The sequence below is a fragment of the Lynx canadensis genome, chromosome B2 (genome assembly GCF_007474595.2).
Source record: "Lynx canadensis isolate LIC74 chromosome B2, mLynCan4.pri.v2, whole genome shotgun sequence".
Classification (NCBI taxonomy): Eukaryota; Metazoa; Chordata; class Mammalia; order Carnivora; family Felidae; genus Lynx; species Lynx canadensis.
Genome location: NC_044307.1, coordinates 123,883,728 through 123,902,553, shown reverse-complemented (window position 1 = coordinate 123,902,553; position 18,826 = coordinate 123,883,728). Strand labels below are relative to the sequence as shown.

At 38.4% G+C, this 18,826-nt stretch overlaps 1 protein-coding gene across 3 annotated transcripts in view; it reads left to right on the top strand.

Moving 5' to 3' along the window:
- The window catches only part of MAP3K5 (mitogen-activated protein kinase kinase kinase 5), a 207,747-nt gene that overhangs the window by 151,507 nt on the left and 37,414 nt on the right, over positions 1-18,826 (top strand). For all 3 annotated transcript variants that reach the window (XM_030316420.1, XM_030316419.1, XM_030316421.1), the window contains 4 exons: positions 6,757-6,890; positions 11,784-11,911; positions 13,389-13,525; positions 14,499-14,604. In XM_030316420.1, the coding sequence (XP_030172280.1) occupies positions 6,757-6,890; positions 11,784-11,911; positions 13,389-13,525; positions 14,499-14,604 (505 nt within the window). The remainder of the gene's footprint in view (positions 1-6,756; positions 6,891-11,783; positions 11,912-13,388; positions 13,526-14,498; positions 14,605-18,826) is intronic.

Here is an 18,826-nt window from a genome sequence, read left to right as displayed (position 1 = left end):
GTTCATGACAGGGAGGTCAGTGCTCACCCAGTCATGGCGTGATATTAGGCATAGTTTTCCCCGAGAGAATTCAGCTAATTGCCTTCTGTCAATGCTTGGAAACCTCTTGGAAATAAATAAACCGAAGCTAGTAATGACAAAACTGTATTTTCCTCATCCTCCTTGGCAGAAGTCCCTCAAGTCAAGTGTATGTACCCTAGAGAGTTTGCAGAGTGATCTGATTACCACCTTTGTAGGTAATTTGTCCTTTTTATCTCTGCTTTATGACCTCTGTTTACTTTTCATTTTGTAATTTCCCTATACCATATCTGCATGTGAATTTATTTTTATTTTTCCCAGTAAAGGCTCAATTTTTGGAAGTTATGTTTGATTCTGTCTTCGATCTGCCCGGCCTTTTTTAGAATGTATTATCTCCTTTTCTCATGCTTTTTGATTTCCTATTTTATATCTTTATGTTACATGTACTTATTTAAAATTTTTTAAACATGTATTTATTTTTGAGAGGGAGAGGGACAGAATGAGAATGGGGACAGACAGAGAGAGAGAGACACACACAGAATCCAAAACAGGCTCCAGACTTTGAGCTGTCAGCACAGCACCCAAAGTGGGGCTCAAACTCACGAACCATGAGATCATGACCGGAGCTGAAGTCGGACGCTTAACCACTGAGCCACCCAGGCACCCCTGTACTTATTTTAAAGTTTTTGTTTCTTTTACTTTAGGAGGTTTGGGGAGATCGATAGTTGTCAAATCAGCTGATTCACTGGTGGTGAATTATTTCTTTATATATTTTAAAATTTTGGGATGTGAGCTCAATTTCAATGACATACTATCAGCGAGAATCCTAAATAGCCCATATTAAGGGAATCTCCTTTAAAATATTTTTGCTTTGTTTCTATTAGCACTCCAGGGATGTCCCAAGCTCAAGACCAGTTATGGGTATCATGATAGGTGTAAATTTGAATTAAACCAGCATGAGGATCAGCCTGTGGTTGAAAGTATTCAGAGGAGACTTGTTTTTGTCCACCCAAAACTCAGTCTAAGACAGATGAGCTTTATTTTGGCTTCCCAGTGTAATGGGCTTTTTTCTAATCTACCTGTTCATCAAATTATAGTCCTTCGTGGGCCCTGATTTGGGGTATGCTAGCTCTTCCCCTGGTATAGACACAAGGTCCCATTTCCAATCCTCTCTTGGGCATTAAGACCACAGAATCAGATAGTTGACAAACTATAGCCCAAAGGCCAAATCCATCCTGCCAGTAGTACCCTTGGTAAATGAAGTTTTATTGGAACGCAACCATGCCCCTCTGTTTAAATATTGACTGAGCGGTTTTCATGCTACAATGGTAGAGTTGAGTAGTTGTCACAGAGGTCATATGGCCCATAAATCTTAAAAGTATTCAATCTCTGATGCTTCAGAGAAAGAAAGCATTTGCCAACCCCTGGCCAAGATTAATTAAACTGAAAGCCGAGCCCTCATCCCTCCCCCCTTGGGCTATAAGGACATCAGTTGTGATTACTCCTCAAGTGGTTCTTTTTCTCTTTATTTCTAGCTCCTGGCGGTCTTCTTTACTTTTCTCTAAGCACTGCTAGGCATTTAAAAGTATGTCTACTCTTTTTTTATGTAAGTGTTTTTAGCAGGAAGTTTGCCAGATGCCAAGCCCACCATATTGCCAACACCAGAACCCACTTTCTACTATCTTGGATATTATAGACTGCTATATACATGAGATGTTATACATGAACCTAATGGTAACCACAAATCAAAAACCTGCAATAGGTACACAAACACGAAAGAGAAAGGAATCCAAGCATGTCACTAAAGAAAACCATCAAACTACAGGGGAAGAGAACAAAAGGAAAAAAAGGAACAGAGAACGACAAAAACAACCATAAAACAAGTAATAAAATGGCAACAAGTACATACCTGAATAATTATTTTGAATGTAAACGGATTAAATGCTCCAATCAAGACAGTGACTGGATGGATAAAAAAAGTAAGGCCCATTTATATGTTGCCTACCAGAAACTCACTTCAGACCTAAAGACACCTGGAGATTGAAAATGAGGGAATAGAAAAATATTTACTATGCAAATTGGAGCAAAAAGAAAGCTGGAGTAACAGTACTTCTATCAGACTAAATAGACTAAAACAAAGACGGTAACAAGAGACAAATAAGGACACTACATAATGATAAAGGGAACAATCCAACAAGAGGATATAAAATTATAAATATTTATGCACCCAACACTGAAGCACCTAAATACATAAAGCAACTATTAACAGACATAAAGGAAGAAATCGACAGTAATACAATAATAGTGGGGGACTTTAACATCCCACTTACTTCAGTGGATATATCGATCATCTAGATAGAAAATCAACAAGGAAACAGTGGCTTTGTATGAGACATTGGACCAAATGGACCTAACATATATTTAGGTATAGGTATAGGTATAAATATGTATATATATTTAGAACATTCCATCCCGCAAAAGTAGAATACATATTTTTTTGAAGTGCACATAGAACATTCTCCAGAATAGATCACCTTAGGCCTCAAAACAAGTCTCAATAAATTCAAAAAGACTGGAATCATATCATGCATCTTTTCTGACCACAATGGTATGAAACTAGAAATCAAGGACAAGAAAAAAATCTGGAAAAGAATACAAACACATGGTTGCCAAATAACATGCCAGTAAGCAATGAATGGGTCAATAAACAAATCAAAGAGGAAATTAAAAAGTACATGGAGACAAATGAAAATGAAAATACAACAGTCCAAAATCTTTGGGATGCGGCAAAATCTATTCCGACAGGAAAGATTATATAGCAATACAGGCCTGCCTCAAGGAGCAATATCTCAAATAAACAACCTCACCTTACACTTAAAGGGACTAGAAAAAAAAAAAAACCCCAAAGCCAGTAGAAGGAAGAAATAATAAAGATTAGAGAAGAAATAAATGAGATAGAGACTAAAAAATACAATAGAACAGATCAGTGAAACCAGGAGCTGGTTCTTTGGGAAGATCAACAAAATTGATAAGCCTTTAGCCAGACTCATCAAAAAAAATAAATAAAATAGATGCAAGAATCCTCAACAAAATATCAGCAAGCCAAATCCAACAATACATTAAAAAAATCATTCAATATGATACATCACATCGACTAGAGGAAGGATAAAAGCCATTTGACCATTTCAATGAATGCAGGAAAAACATCTGATAAAAGTACAGCATCCGTTCGTGATAAAAACCCTCAACAAAGTAGGTTTAGAGGGAACATACTTCAACATAATAAGGCCATATATGAAAAACCCACAGCTAACATCATACTCAATGACGAAAACTGAAAGCTTTTCCCTTAAGGTCAGGAATAAGACAAGGATGTCTGCTCTCACCACTTTCATTTAGCAGAGTACTAAAGTCCTAGCCACAGCAATCAGACAACATAAAGAAATAAAAGGCATCCAAATTGGTAAGGAAGAAGTAAAACTTTCACTATTTGTATATGTCATGATATTATATATAGAAAGCCCTAAAGACTACCAAAAAACAAAACAAAACAAACAAACAAAAACTACAACTGATAAATGAATTCAGTAAAGTTGCAAGATACAAAATTAATATACACAAATCTGCTGCATTTCTACACACGAATAATGAAGTAGCAGAAGGAGAAATTAAGAAAACAATTGCATTTACAATTTCATCAAAAAGAATAAAATACCTAGGAATAAATATAACCAAGGAGTTGAAAAACCTGTACTCCATGAACTATAAAGCACTGATGAAAGAAATTAAAGCTCACACAAACAGGGGCGCCTGGGTGGCGCAGTCGGTTAAGCGTCCGACTTCAGCCAGGTCACGATCTCGCCGTCCGCGAGTTCGAGCCCCGCGTCGGGCTCTGGGCTGATGGCTCGGAGCCTGGAGCCTGTTTCCGATTCTGTGTCTCCCTCTCTCTCTGCCCCTCCCCCATTCATGCTCTGTCTCTCTCTGTCCCAAAAATAAATAAACGTTGAAAAAAAAAATAAAGATCACACAAACAAATGGAAAGATATGCTCTGCTCATGGATTGGCAGAACCAATATCGTTAAGATGTCCATACTACCCAAAGCAATCTACAGATTTAATGCAATTCCTATTAATACCAACATTTAAAAGAAATTTTTTTTTTCAGTTTTATTTATTTATTTTGAGACAGAAAGAGAGAGAGCACATGAGCCAGGGAGGTGCAGAGAGAGGAAGATAGAGAATACCAAGCAAGCTCCACACTGCTGGTGCAGAGCCCTATGTGGGCCTCTAACTCACAAACCGTGAGATCGTGACCTGAGCCGAAATCAAGAGCTGGACACTTAACCAACTGAGCCACCCAGGCATCCCTATACCAACAACATTTTTTACAGAATTAGAACAAATAATATTAAAATATATAAAGGCCCCAAATAACCAAAGCAATCTTAGAAAAGAACAAAACTGGATGTATCACAATCCCAGGTTTCAAGATATACTGTAAAACTATAATCAAAATAGTATGGTACTGGCACAAAAATAAACACATAGATTATTGGAACACAATAAAGAGCCCAGAATTAACCCCTGCTTATATGGTCAATCTGAGACTAAGGAGGCAAGAATATACAATGGGGAGAAGATAATATGTTTAACAAATGGTGCTGGGAAAACTGGACAGCAAAAGAATGAAACTGGACCCTTTTCTCACACCATACACAAAAAATAAACTCAAAATAGATTATATACCTAAGTGTGAGATCTGAAACCATAAAACTCCTAGAAGAAAACATAGGCAGTAATTTTTTATCATCAGCCATAGCAACACTTTTCTCAATATGTCTTTTCTGGCAAAGGAAACAAAAGCAAAAGCAAACTGTTGAGACTACACCAAAATAAAAAGCTTTTGCACAGCAAAGGAAACCATCAGCAAAACAAAACAAAAAGGCAACATACTGTATAGAAGAAATTTTTAAATAATATATCTGATAAGTAGTTAATATCCAAAATATATGAAGAACTTACACAACTCAACACCAAAAAAGCACAAATAATCCAATTTAAAAAATGGACAGAGGAACTGAACAGGTATTTCTCCAAAGAATATATCCAGATGGTGAAAAAGATGCTCACCATCACTCATCATTAGGGAAATGCAAATCAAAACTACAATGAAATATCACTTCATACCTGTCAGAATGGCTAAAATCAAAAACACAAGAAATAACTAGTGTTGGTGAGGATGTGAAGAAAAAGGAATCCTTGTCTACTCTTTGGTAGGAATACAAACAGGTGGAATCACTGTGGAAAACCGCGGTTTCTCAAAAAAATTAAAAATGTAATTACTGTATTATCCAGTAATTGCACTACTGGATATTTACCCAAAGAAAATGAAAACACTAATTCAAAAAGATACATGCACCCCTGTGTTTATTGCAGTATTACTTAAAATACCCAAATATGGCAGTAACCCACATGTCCATTGATAGATGATATCTATTATAATGGAATATTACTCAGCCATAAAAAAGAATGAAATCTTGCCATTTGCAACAACATGGATGGATTTAGAGCACATAATGCTAAGTGAAGTCAGTCAGAGAAAAACAAGTACCTATATGATTTGACTCATATGTGGAATTTGAGAAACAAAGCAAACAAAGAAAAAAAGAGATGACCAAAAACCCTAGAGAATAAACTGGTGGTTGCCAGAGGGGATGTGGATCAGGAATGGGTTAAATAAATAAAGGAGAATAAGAGTACACTTACCCTGATGAGCACTGAGAAATGTATAGAGTTATTGAGTCATTGTATTGTGTACCTGAAACTAATATAACATTACATCTTAGTTATACTTGAATAAAAAAAAAAAAAGAAAAAGAAACATACAAAAAAAAATTTGTTGACTTGTAAAGGTTAGAAATCAATTTTTTTAATGGCCAACTTAAACCCTTTATGAGAAAAAGAGCTTGTTCTATGTTCTCTCTTGTTCTGTGTAGTTTTACACTGGGTTTCTAGAGTCGTGGCTTGACCTTTTGGTGGCCCTAAATTTGGTAATTCCAGTCTGAAACCAAAAACTTCCAGGTCTCAGGAGGTCTCACCAAATACTCTCTAAACCTCTCTTATTTTGATCCAGTTTTCCATAGTTGACTGAGACGCTTGACAGCTTGGGGTTTAGGGCTGTAGATATTTCTTTTTACATCAAAGATGAGATTTTCCTCTTATCTTTAATTTTTAACATTTTTTTTTTTGTCTTGGGGAATCCAATGATGAAAATTTTCTGCTTCCCCAAAATCTTTCTTTCAGGGGCTTTATTCTTTTGGCAGAGTATGTAATACTTGGACAGTATTAAAAGCTGGGAAATAAAAGAAAAATTAATTAGATGGAATAGATATTGATAGACATTATTGCTAATCATACTCATTTCCAAGATCTATGAAAACTAGGATTGAGTGGGTAAAGTAATCCAAGTGGGCTTTTGAAGAAGTACTTTTCTGGATTTAAATACATAGTCCTCACTGTGTTCATAGCCATTGTGAAAACATGAACACACTATCTGCTTTCTGTTGGGAGTGTCTATTTTTTGGCTCTTGAAGCTGCTGCTTAGAACTTCATCATATCGTTTTGCTTGTTAAAGCCATCTGATAAAATAAGGAAAAATGCTCTTAGAAAAAGTTTGATATTTAAGTGTAAAATGCAACTAACATGTCAACCTCCTGTCCCCATTTTTTCCCTTTGTAGTATGACTACGAATATGATGAGAATGGAGACAGAGTTGTTTTAGGAAAGGGCACTTACGGGATTGTCTACGCAGGCCGAGACCTGAGCAACCAAGTCAGAATTGCTATAAAGGAAATCCCAGAAAGAGATAGCAGGTACAGTACTTGTGGCTAATAAAAGCTGTTTTCACCATGTTCTGGGTTGTTGATGTCATCTTAGACAATATTTTGGTGATATTCTAACTAATGAAACTCTGTCTGAAAACTCCACTGTTTTAATCAGCCCCCCTGTGAGGTTTAGCTGCTTTATCACTCAGCGATTCAAGCACAACTCTCTGGTGGGGAAGATGGCCTCTCTTAGGTGACAAGGACAGAACTTTTAATGAGTAGAAAAGACAATAGACTGTGTGAACTAGGCTCAGGTATGTCACAGAATGGTTGATTTATTAGACAGATAGATGGGGAGTAAGCATGATCAGCAGTGGTTTGAACCAGAAGTTCTAGTGTCTAGTCCAGCATCTACAGAGCTTGGAAGTCATCCTCCATCAGTGGTAAGCTGACTAAACTGAGAAACCAACAGCTCTTCTTGGATCCATTGGAGAAGTGAGGTCATGGGCCAAGCCATTGCTCCCAAATTTGGAGAGACAGTCATGGGTTGGGGGGCATACTTGGTGAGTTTAGCCTCCAGGAGCCCTACTAGATCCTTACAGTAATATTGGAGAAAAATCTCTTCGTGCTTCCATCAGGGGGAAGGATGAGAGTAACTATTTTGAAATCTACTCTTCCTAACAAGGCCCACCCTCAAAAAGACGATTTTTACCAGAGTCTAACCTATTAGACTGTTACCAGAGCCTAACTCCTGCCCACTGTAGCCATCCTGTCCCAGCTGAAGGCGGCAGGGGAAGGGGCAGGAGAGGCCTACAAAGCATTTGTGAGGCTCATAGCCCAGTGGCACAGGCTCTCTAAGAAACTGATACCTAAGCATGAGACTACAAGAATGCCCTCCCAGAATTCCTTTTACCTAACACATCATGCCTGACTTCCAACAAAAATTACAAGGCATACTAAAAGGCACAAACACAGTTTGAAGAGACAGAATAAATATCAGAACCAGACTCAGATATGGCAGGGATGTTGGAATTATCAGACCAGGAATTTATAACAACTTTAATATGCTAAGGGCTCTAATGGGTAGATAGCATGCAAAAACAGAGGGAGTGTAAGCAGAGATAGAAACCCTAAATAAGAATCAAAGGAAATGCTAGAGATGAAAAACAAGAACAAATGGGGCACCTAGGTGGCTCAGTCAGTTAAGAGTCTGACTCTTGATTTTGGCTCCAATTATGATCTCATGACTTGTGAATTTGAGCCCTACGTCGGGCTGTGCGCTGACAGTGCAGAACCTGCTTAGAATTCTCTCTCTCTCCTTCTCTCTCTGTTCCTCCCTTCCCCTCAAAATAAATAAAAACTTTAAAATAAAATCACCTTTGTAACTTAAGTTTATTCAACCACCAGTGTACGTACACAAAGCACACCAACAAAGATCTTGTTCTATAGCAATGCATTTGGCATAAAGTGGGTTGTTTGAAAATACTTGCATGACAAGTGCTTCTCTTAAACAGCTGGCACAGGGCATCTTCTAGTTACCTACAAAAGAAAAAGTGAAGTCTATCATGTTATTGTGACATACCACACACAAAGGTATTTCTATCTATGTGCCCTGGAGAGCTTTTGATGTTGCATGTAAAAAGATAGCAGTTAGAAAGGACAATTGCTATGATAATAGGATGCATGTGAATAATGCATGATCCAGCATTGGCCATCTGGAATGAAAGATCACAGCAACGCAAATCATTGCTTCTGTGTTTCATTTACACTTTAAAAACACTTTGTTAGAGAAGCAGAGTAGTTGTAGGATAGAGGTGGTGGTGGATTCATAACCTATCCCAACTAGTTGTTAATTTCAGACTGACTTCCTCCTCTAACATTCTACACATGCCTTGAACTATTTATTTAGATCAGTTATTCTCTACCCTGCTGCATATTAGAACGAACTGGGGAACTTTAAAAAACGCTTGATGCTCAGGTCTTACCACCCCAAATTCTGGGGTGGGTCATATGCATTGATATTTTTTCAAAATCCTTCCAGATGAAATGTCTAGCCAAGGCTGGGAACCATTGGTTTAGATGGATATCGTGGGAATTTGACTCAGAGAAGGTGCTCTGGAGACACATATGGACCAATACTTTTTCAAAGCTAAATATATATATCTCTGATTACCTATACCATTTCTTCTTTCCATTGTCACAGCTAATTGAGAAGAAATAAGATTTTCTTATAATTTCTATAGATAAGCATTGCTTATTGACTTGAACGAGTTATAATTTCATGCTTGTTCAGCGCTTGGCCCTTACTCTTTCACTTAGAACTGCTGAGTGTTACCAATCAATTTCATATTGGAGAAGAGTTCTTACTCTTAGCTAGGATGAATCTTGTAACTTTTAAGCCATCCTTTGGTTACTACATATTGGAGGGGATGGGGGAGTAGTGTATTTCCTTTTCCAGGATCTTAAATTTATTAATTTTTTTTTCAGTTTTTAGTTTATTTTTGAAAGACAGAGAGAGAGCACAAGTAGGGGAGGGGCAGAGAGAGAAGGAGACACAGAATCCAAAGCAGGCTTCAGGCTCTGAGCTGTCAGCCCAGAACCCGATGCAGGGCTCGAACTCATAAACCGTGAAATCATGACCTGAGCCGAACTGACTGAACCACCCAGGCTCCCCTCCAGGATCTTACATTTAAAAGTTCATGATTGATTTTCAATAGAAGGTCAAGGGGTGGGAGCCTCTTGGTTCATCGTAAACTCAACTAATCACTTACTTCAGATTATTTAGTCATCTTGATGTCCTAAATCTGTAGAATAGACCCAATATTTGCTACTAATTTATCTTATGCATATCAAGAGCAATCTTATTAACTAGCGTTAATAAAAGGTTTAAACTTGATGGAAAAAGTAACTTTATTACAAATGTCCTGAGAATCATAACCTAAGTATTTTTTTTCAGGAATTTTTATTTTTTATTTTATTTAATTTTTTTTTCAATATATGAAATTTATTGTCAAATTGGTTTCCATACAACACCCAGTGCTCATCCCAAAAGGTGCCCTCCTCAATACCCATCACCCACCCTCCCCTCCCTCCCACCCCCCATCAACCCTTAGTTCTCAGTTTTTAAGACTCTCTTATGCTTTGGCTCTCTCCCACTCTAACCTCTTTTTTTTTTTTTTCTTCCCCTCCCCCATGGGTTCCTGTTAAGTTTCTCAGGATCCACATAAGAGTGAAAACATATGGTATCTGTCTTTCTCTGTATGGCTTATTTCACTTATAACCTAAGTATTTTATTGCTCTATACCAGTATTTCTCATGTTGTCTCCCTCAGTTATCAATATGGAATTGTCTCTAACTGATAGCCTGCTAAGGAGTTTCAGTATAATACCTACCTCTATAGTTCCTAGAACAGTTCTAAAGAAAAATAAAATGAGTAAAAGATCTAAAGTACAAGTCAGTTTTTTGTTATTGTTGGCAGCATTCTGAGTAATATTTTACAAATTATAAAAGTTTAAATTAAATGAACTTGGATTTTTGTAACCTAATTTGTAGTGTATTCTGAAAAACTTCATGAAAATAGTATTATACAATACTAACCACTTCTAGAATTTGTTATTGGCATTCAAAAAAATCCATTCTGTTTATATGGATTTGCCATTGTAAGATCTAAGCATTTCTTTTTTTTTAATATTTATTTATTTTTGAGAGACAGAGTGAGACAAAGTGAGAGTGGGGGAGGGGCAGAGAGAGAGAGAGGGAGACACAGGATTGGAAGCAGGCTCCAGGCTTTGAGCCGTCAGTACAGAGTCTGACGTGGGGCTCGAACCCACTGACCGTGAGATCATGACCTGAGCTGAAGTCGGATGCTCAACCAACTGAACCACCCAGGCACCCCAAGATCTAAGCATTTCTTGCATGTAGTACTGAAGCAGATTATGAGGCATCAGGTTTGTGGTTTATGTTTTAGTGGTTAGTGCCTTTCATACCTGTAACCTCCATTGTAGAACAGAAAAAATATTAGGGCATAGCTTTGAGTCCCTAACACCCTACTGTAGTTAGTTATACAATAATCATATTAATATAATATAAATATATAATATTAATATTCGAGACTGCTAAGAGTCTACAGGCTTTATAGTACTTCAAATAATCGTCAAAAGGGTTTTTCTGTATGTTCCGGAAATACAAAACACTTCCATTGTATAATCTGATGAAGCAACACACATCAAGTACATGATTTTGAAGCCTGGTTTAATGCTGGTCTTTCAGCATGGAGGCCTGGTTAGGATGGAGTAAAAAAAAAAAAAAAAAAAAAATCCTGATGTACTAGAACTGATAGACTCAGTAAGATGAGGATTTTTGAGGAGCTCAAGGAGACAGGATTTAAATGGTTTTGTGTTTTCTACAGAAGAGTTGCTGGAGCTTCCAGTAAGTCCTAGAATGAAGATGAAAGTTCCTTGAAATTTTTATCTTCCTGGGCAAGAGTCTCCACTAATAGTAGAGTTATGTTATGAGGCGAGTGGAATTGAAAGTCATTTAATATAGACAATGAGCTATGTAGGTGCGTTCAATTTTCCTGGGCTAATATCTGTCACTTACTAGCTTTCTTTAAGATCTTGGGTAGGTTCGTCATCCTCCTGGTGAATCAATTTCCTCATCTGTAAAATGGGCATCTGAAAAGTACCTTCTCCTAGGGTTCTTGTGAGAAATGAGTACATACGGTAGGCTCAGATCAGTGCCTGACACATTTCCCCACAGACCCTACCCACTACCACTTCAACTTCCCAGAATTTATGTTATGAGAAATAAAGGCTTTAGATAGCCATATTTTACTTTACATATGGGCATATATCTAGCTGATGTTTTCAATTTGTACTGCTTAAATGTATACACTAAAATCTGGCTACGTAATTAGCTCATCAACATTTGCACGTCTTTTAGATACTCCCAGCCCCTACATGAAGAAATAGCATTGCATAAGCATCTGAAGCATAAAAATATTGTCCAGTATCTGGGCTCTTTCAGTGAGAACGGTTTCATCAAAATCTTCATGGAGCAGGTCCCAGGAGGTAAGAGATGTTTTTCTTTTTTAAGAAATTATAAGTTTGTAGGGGCTTGAAGAGGAGAACAAGTGAATGGGATTTATGAGTTTACACGTCTTATTTTGTCTAAGTTAAAAGAAAAATGAGATTATGTTCATTGCAGCATTGTTCACAGTAGCCAAGATATGGAAAGAACCTAAGTGTCCCATCACTGGATGAATGGATAAAGAAAATGTGTTTTGTATACATAATAGAATATTATTCAGTCATAAAAAAGAGTGAAATCTTGCCATTTGCAACAACACAGATGGACTGTGAGGGCATTATGCTAAGTGAAATAAGTTATGCAGAAAAAGACAAAAACTATATGAGCTCTCTTACATGTGGAACTAAAAAAAAAAACCCAGAGGCATCTGAGTGGCTCAGTCAGTTAAGTGTCTGACTCTTGATTTCTGCTCAGGTCATGACCTCATGGTTCATGAGTTCAAGCCCTGAGTAGGCAGAAAGTGCAGAGCCTGCTTGGGACTCTCTATCTCCTTCTCTCTGCCCCTCCCAAACTCCCAGGCCTTCTCTCTCTCTCTCTCCCCCTCTCTCTGCCCCTCCCCAACTCCCACGCCTGCTCGCTCTCTCTCTCAAAATAAATAAACAAATACATAAAATCCCTGGGGTGCCTGGGTGGCTCAGTCGGTGAAGCGTCCGACTTCAGCTCAGGTCATGATCTCATGTCCGTGAGTTCGAGCCCCGTGTCGGGCTCTGTGCTGACCGCTCAGAGCCTGGAGGCTGTTTCAGATTCTGTGTCTCCCTCTCTCTCGGAACCCTCCCCCATTCATGCTCTGTCTCTCTCTGTCTCAAAAATAAACGTTAAAAAAAAAATTTTTTTAAAATACATAAAATCCCAAACAAACAAAGGAAACAAGTTCAAAAATAACAAAGAACAGACGCAGGGGATAGGGGTGGGCAAAATGGGTGAAGAAGGTCAAAAGGACCACACTTCCAGTTATAAAATAAATTAGTCCTGGGGATGTAATGTACAGTCTGATGACTATAGTTAATAACACTGTATTGTGTATTTGAAAGTTGCTGAGATGTATATAAATATCGCAATGTATATAAATATCAAGTCATTATGTTTTACACCTGAAACTAATATAATATTATATGTCAAATATACCTCAAAATTTTTTACAAATTTAGACATGTGACATCAGCTTGAAGTTTATTAGGAGGCAATACAAATATCCTGAACGATTTTAGTATCAATCATTGTGACCTAGATTAAAGTTAGGGACTGAGGAGCCTTTTATTTTGACCGTATTTGATAATGAGCATCTTCAGAGCAGGGACACTTTCCTATTCATACGTGAGCCCAGGTGTCTAATACTCCAGTTCCTGGGCCACCATGAATAACCAGGAAGTGTTAGCTTAAATTAATGTTACATTATTAACATGCTTTAAAGAACTCATTTGAATAAGAATTTATCCACTGTTTCTCCCTGCTTTACAGGAAGTCTTTCAGCTCTCCTTCGTTCCAAATGGGGCCCATTGAAGGACAATGAGCAAACAATTGGCTTCTATACAAAGCAAATACTTGAAGGATTAAAATACCTCCATGACAATCAGATAGTCCATCGGGATATAAAGGTAGGATGCACGAGGATTCACGTTTGAAAGTTCCTTGGTGGGCAACTGGTTTTGTTTTGTTTTCTTTTCTTTTTGCAAAAGTCATACTGTGTTATGAGTATTAATTTAGAATTGTGAATAAATAAATCGTAGAAATAGCAGAAATGCAAGATACTAACTCCTCTGCTCTGAGTCAGGTATTGGTACTCATGCCTTATCTCTTCTCCTCAAGGAATAAGCCTCTTAACTGTGTTCACCCAACAAAGATTGAGCTTCCACTGCACCCCTGGCACTGTTTGAGGTGCTCTGGGGAGGGGGCAGCACAGCAGAACAAAACTGGACAGGATAAGGTCTCCGCCCCTGACGAGATCACAGGCTGGTTCATCTTGGTATCCTTGCCCTGAGTAGCTACTCAGTAAATATTTACTGCATCAATGGATGAATGATTGGGAGGGAAAATAAATAAGATCTTCTCTTCTCACAAGTATCATATACTGATTGTTTGAACTAAAATTAAGTAACTTACTTGATTCTTCTTAAAAAGAGGAAATTCAGAACTAATACATTTCTGACAAAGGTGGCACCGTGGAAAGGAAGTCAATATTACTACCAGCAGATCATCCCAGATCTCGTGATTTGCCATATCCCCAAATATTCTGGGAAAAGAAGTAAAATAACAGAAAATACAATGGGAAATCATGAATGTCGTGTTTGAACTTAATCACACACAGGTGACCCCTTCTGTTCACAAACCACAGCAAACTCTGACCAGGCAGGCGCCTTTTGACCTTGTGGCCTGAGTAGCACGTTGTGAAATGATAATATAGGCACAAAAATGGTGTCAAGAATTCACTCTTGAGGTTAACTGTAATGAAGACTACAGACTTAGTGGCCTCGTTTACTCTGGGGACACCATTTCTTATTGGACTTATGAGCCAACAACAAACAGTACTGGAGGAAAGACTAGTTTTGATTCAAGTCTTTTGTTCTCTAGGGTGACAATGTGTTGATTAATACCTACAGTGGCGTTCTCAAGATCTCAGACTTCGGGACATCAAAGAGGCTTGCTGGCATTAACCCATGTACTGAAACTTTTACTGGTATGTTTTTGCAGTGATGATACGGATCTTAATGTAATTAAAGAAATAATTGCTGCGTTAGAGCATAATGTGAGAGATAAAGTCCGTCTGGGTTCTCACAGACATTAATGCCAGTATCTTTTGATGCTCACTGAAAAATGTTACACAGAATTTGACCTGGCTATTTTCTCATCTTGTATTTCTATGACTTGCTCTGTCTCCTGGTTAATGCCACTGAAATGTTTTTTTAAACTCTCAATTTGTTTTTGTTTTCCCTTTCGTGTCATTACTTCTCTCCGGGTTGGCCTACAACCACTATAAGCCTTTATAAGATTTTTTTTTTTTTTTTTTTTTTTTTTTTTTTACCCCAGCCTCTGTGTGACTCTTACTCATACCTTAATCTCTTCCCATTTGAACTATGAATTCCTAATCTGTTTACTCCCTGTGGCCTATTTCCTACTCACAACATAAATAACCGGTAGAATTTTCAATTCAGAAAGAGGAAGTGACTCATCAACTCAGCATTGGGGTGGGGAAGAGAGCTTGCCTGAGAAATTAGGCAATCCAGCCACCAAGCTACCTCTAGAACAAAGTCCTGAGGTAGTGGAGACAAAGCGATTGCCAAAAAGCTAACAGTAGCCAAGAGGAAACCAAGGCTCAGAGAGATTAATGATTGCACCACAATTACAAGAGGAATTTCAACTCTGGTTCTTACTGTTCCATTCTGCTGATTCTCTTGAAGTGCTAAGTCCTTGTCATTATCATCAGAGAAAGAATAATTCAGCAAAAAAAAAAAAAAAAAAAAAAAAGTAATGAATAATCTGTGGTCTAATAGAAAGCAAAATGGCCAGGTATCCTCATTTTTGAATCCCATGAGGTAGGTGAGGAAATTGAGAGAGAGAAGAGAGATCACAGCCAGAAGTCACAACTGTTTGTAAGTGATAGAACTCAGATTCTTAATCTACCCTTTTCTCTTTGCTTTGATCTTGCTCTGGTCCATCTTTCTCCCCATGTTGCTCACGTATCTGTTCCAGTAGCCTGGAAGAAGAAAAGGAGAGAGAGAGATTCTGTAAATTTTCTCAGAACATTCAGCCAACAACAGCTCTGACCCAGTTCCCACCCTCACAGCAATGGGTATTTCAGGGCACAGCATTAAACACAGTTAAAATGTATTTTTCTGAACAAAATTAATTCCATCCTGCTAGTAACTTTAAATGTGTTTCCATTTCTTTCCTCATACTCTCTCAATTTGGCAAGAGACATTTTAGATGTTGCCAAGACTCAGTAACTTCTGACAGGAAATCCCTACTTTCAGAGGTTTTATTTGGGCAGGATGTTAATTTAATTATATCTTCTTGCTAATTTTTTTTATTTTTTTATTTTTATTTTTATTTTTTTAATTTTTTTTTTCAACGTTTATTTATTTTTGGGACAGAGAGAGACAGAGCATGAACGGGGGAGGGGCAGAGAGAGAGGGAGACACAGAATCGGAAACAGGCTCCAGGCTCTGAGCCATCAGCCCAGAGCCTGACGCGGGGCTCGAACTCCCGGACCGCGAGATCGTGACCTGGCTGAAGTCGGACGCTTAACCGACTGCGCCACCCAGGCGCCCCTCTTCTTGCTAATCTTAAAGACGTGTTTTTTGTTTTTTGTTTTTTGTTTTAGTCCCCAAAAGAGTTTTAGTAAAGCAATCCTCCCAGAGCCCTTTGCTCTTCTCATGCTGGCTTCACATGAGTGACACGCATAACTAATGTGCCTGGTCTGTCTCCAGGGCTGGTCAAGAGGGCTTGGAGTGGGCACACCTTGATCTGCTCACCGGATAGGCCTCACCGCTGCTTGGTCAACCTCTGATGACCTGACTTGAAAGATATTGACCTGTTTCCACTTCTTGGTGATTTGGCGAGAGGGAAGGCAGCATCAACCAGGATTTATAGAGTGCTGGCAGTATACCTGCCTGCATTAAGCGATTTACATACATGTTTTACTGAAATTCGTACATGAACCCTAATCCTTAAGTTATCAGTATCCCAGTTTATGATGAGAAATTAATGTTAAAAGAGGTCGAATAACTTGCCTGAGGTCACAGAGCTAGTAAGTAATAGAGCTAGGATTCAAACTAGACTTAACATGCCACATGGAATTCATTATCTTCTCCCCAAACCCGTTCTGCCCACACTGTTCCCCATCTCAGTTGATGGCCACCCAAGACCTAGAGTTGTCTGTGGTGCCTCTTTTCTCACACCCCAACCCAATCCGCAAAGAGACCTACTGGCTCTACCTTCAGGAGATGTCGAAAACTGGAACACTTCTCACTGCCTCTGCTGCTGCCTCCCTCATCTCCCACCTCTGTTACCTCCATAGCCTGTTCTCCCTGCTCCCACTCTTGCCTCCTACTTTCTATTCTTAACACTGCAGCCAGAGTGATCCCTTTAAATCAAATCAAGCCCTGCTACTCGGAGACTTCGGTGGCTTTCTGTTTCATTCAGACAAATGCCAAAGTCCTAATATTATGGACAAGAATCGGAGTCTATTACCTTTTCGGCCTCATTTCCTACTCTTCCCCCCCTTGCTTAATCACTCACTGTGTACCAGAAAACTGGTCTTCCTGCATTTCCTTCATTTTACCAGGCACAGCCCTGCCACAAGACCTTTGCACATGCTCTATCTTCTGCTAGTAACACTCTTCTCCCAGCGATCTGCATGGCTAACTAAGTCCCTCTTCTTCAAGTTTTAACTCAGATGTCATCTCAGTGAGCCTAACATGACCACCTATTTATGTGGCAGCCCTCCCTGGGCATTCCTGATCCCCTTTACTACCTTTTTTTTTTTTTTTTTTTTTTTTTTTTTGTCATTAACACATCACTTTCTAGCGTGCTATATAATTTACTTATTTACTATGCTGGAGTTTAATGTGTGTCTCCTGCTGCAAAGAATGTAAGCTCCATGAGCCCAGGGATTTCTGTCTGTTTACTCCACTGCTGTATTCTAAGTGCCTGGCCCATAACAGGCCCTCAATATAAATCTGCTGAATGAATGAGTGGATTAAGTAGAATGTCAAAGTTCACACTTTTAGCCACTGAGCTGTAGTGGTTCCAAGGGTGGATGCAGTGGCAAAGAAATTCTAAAAGAGATGATTTTAAAGTGATTTTTTAAAACCTTGGAATGCCGATGTATAAGATCTGTGCTTTAGAGCTAATGCTCTCACTTTTTTCCGTAGGCTACTGTACAGATTGGCTTACATCTTCATTATCTGGCTGTGTAAATCTTTTTATATAAAATATTATGTGTCATGTGATTATGGAATAAAGAGAGCATATATGAATACATAACTAAGCCTGAGGGTTTTTTTTTTTTTTGGCACTTACTCTGTGGGGGATAATTAAGCACAATTGGCAGATAGAGCTCTTTGAAATATTATCTGATGAATAGAAACATTGCATAATGTATTGATATTACCTGAGTTGTCCAATTTTTAAAGTTCACTTTGTTGTTAACCAGTTGCAATTTCTACTCAGATATTAGTATAACTTAAATTCTCACATCCATTCTTTTTTAGATCCAGGTACAAAAAAAAAAAAACAAACCAAAAAACCAATCACTATAGCTCATCAGCTATAAATGAAGAGAAATCATAGCGGTTTTCTACTAAGGGTAGGGGATTTGAAGAGTGAAGAGTGGTATTACCTTATTCTTGGCTAGGTGAAATGCTTCCCTCCAATAATGTTGCCGATTTAAGCTCACAGTACGCATGTACAATTGTATGTGAACTTGAACGTGAGCTACTGCCACATAATGAGAGCTGGTGGGTAACCTGGCAAGATGACAATACTAGACAAAGATAATATACTTTCATTTGGTTTTATGAACAGCAGCCAGTTTCTAGCCTGTGTTGGTGGGTTTCATGGGAACAACTTAGAGGAGTTGTGCCTAGCAGTTTCATCTGTAAATCATGCATGAGGCATTCATAAAAGGTGTCTGTATTTATCAGGTTGTCTGTCAGTTTGGTTATGAATCAGAAAATACTGAAGTAGCTCTTTTAGCAACTGCCTCAGGATTGGAGATAATTGAATGTGGCATCTTGGATGAGTTCCTGTTTGCTGATTATATCATTTGTAGGAGTATATCAGTAGCAGGGGATGTGGCAATAATCTGTTCCTGTTCACACTCCTGACTCATTGTTGGATTTGGGGGAATCAATCTAGGGTCTCTGAGAAGCCAAGCCAGCCTCTTGTTTGAGCCACTT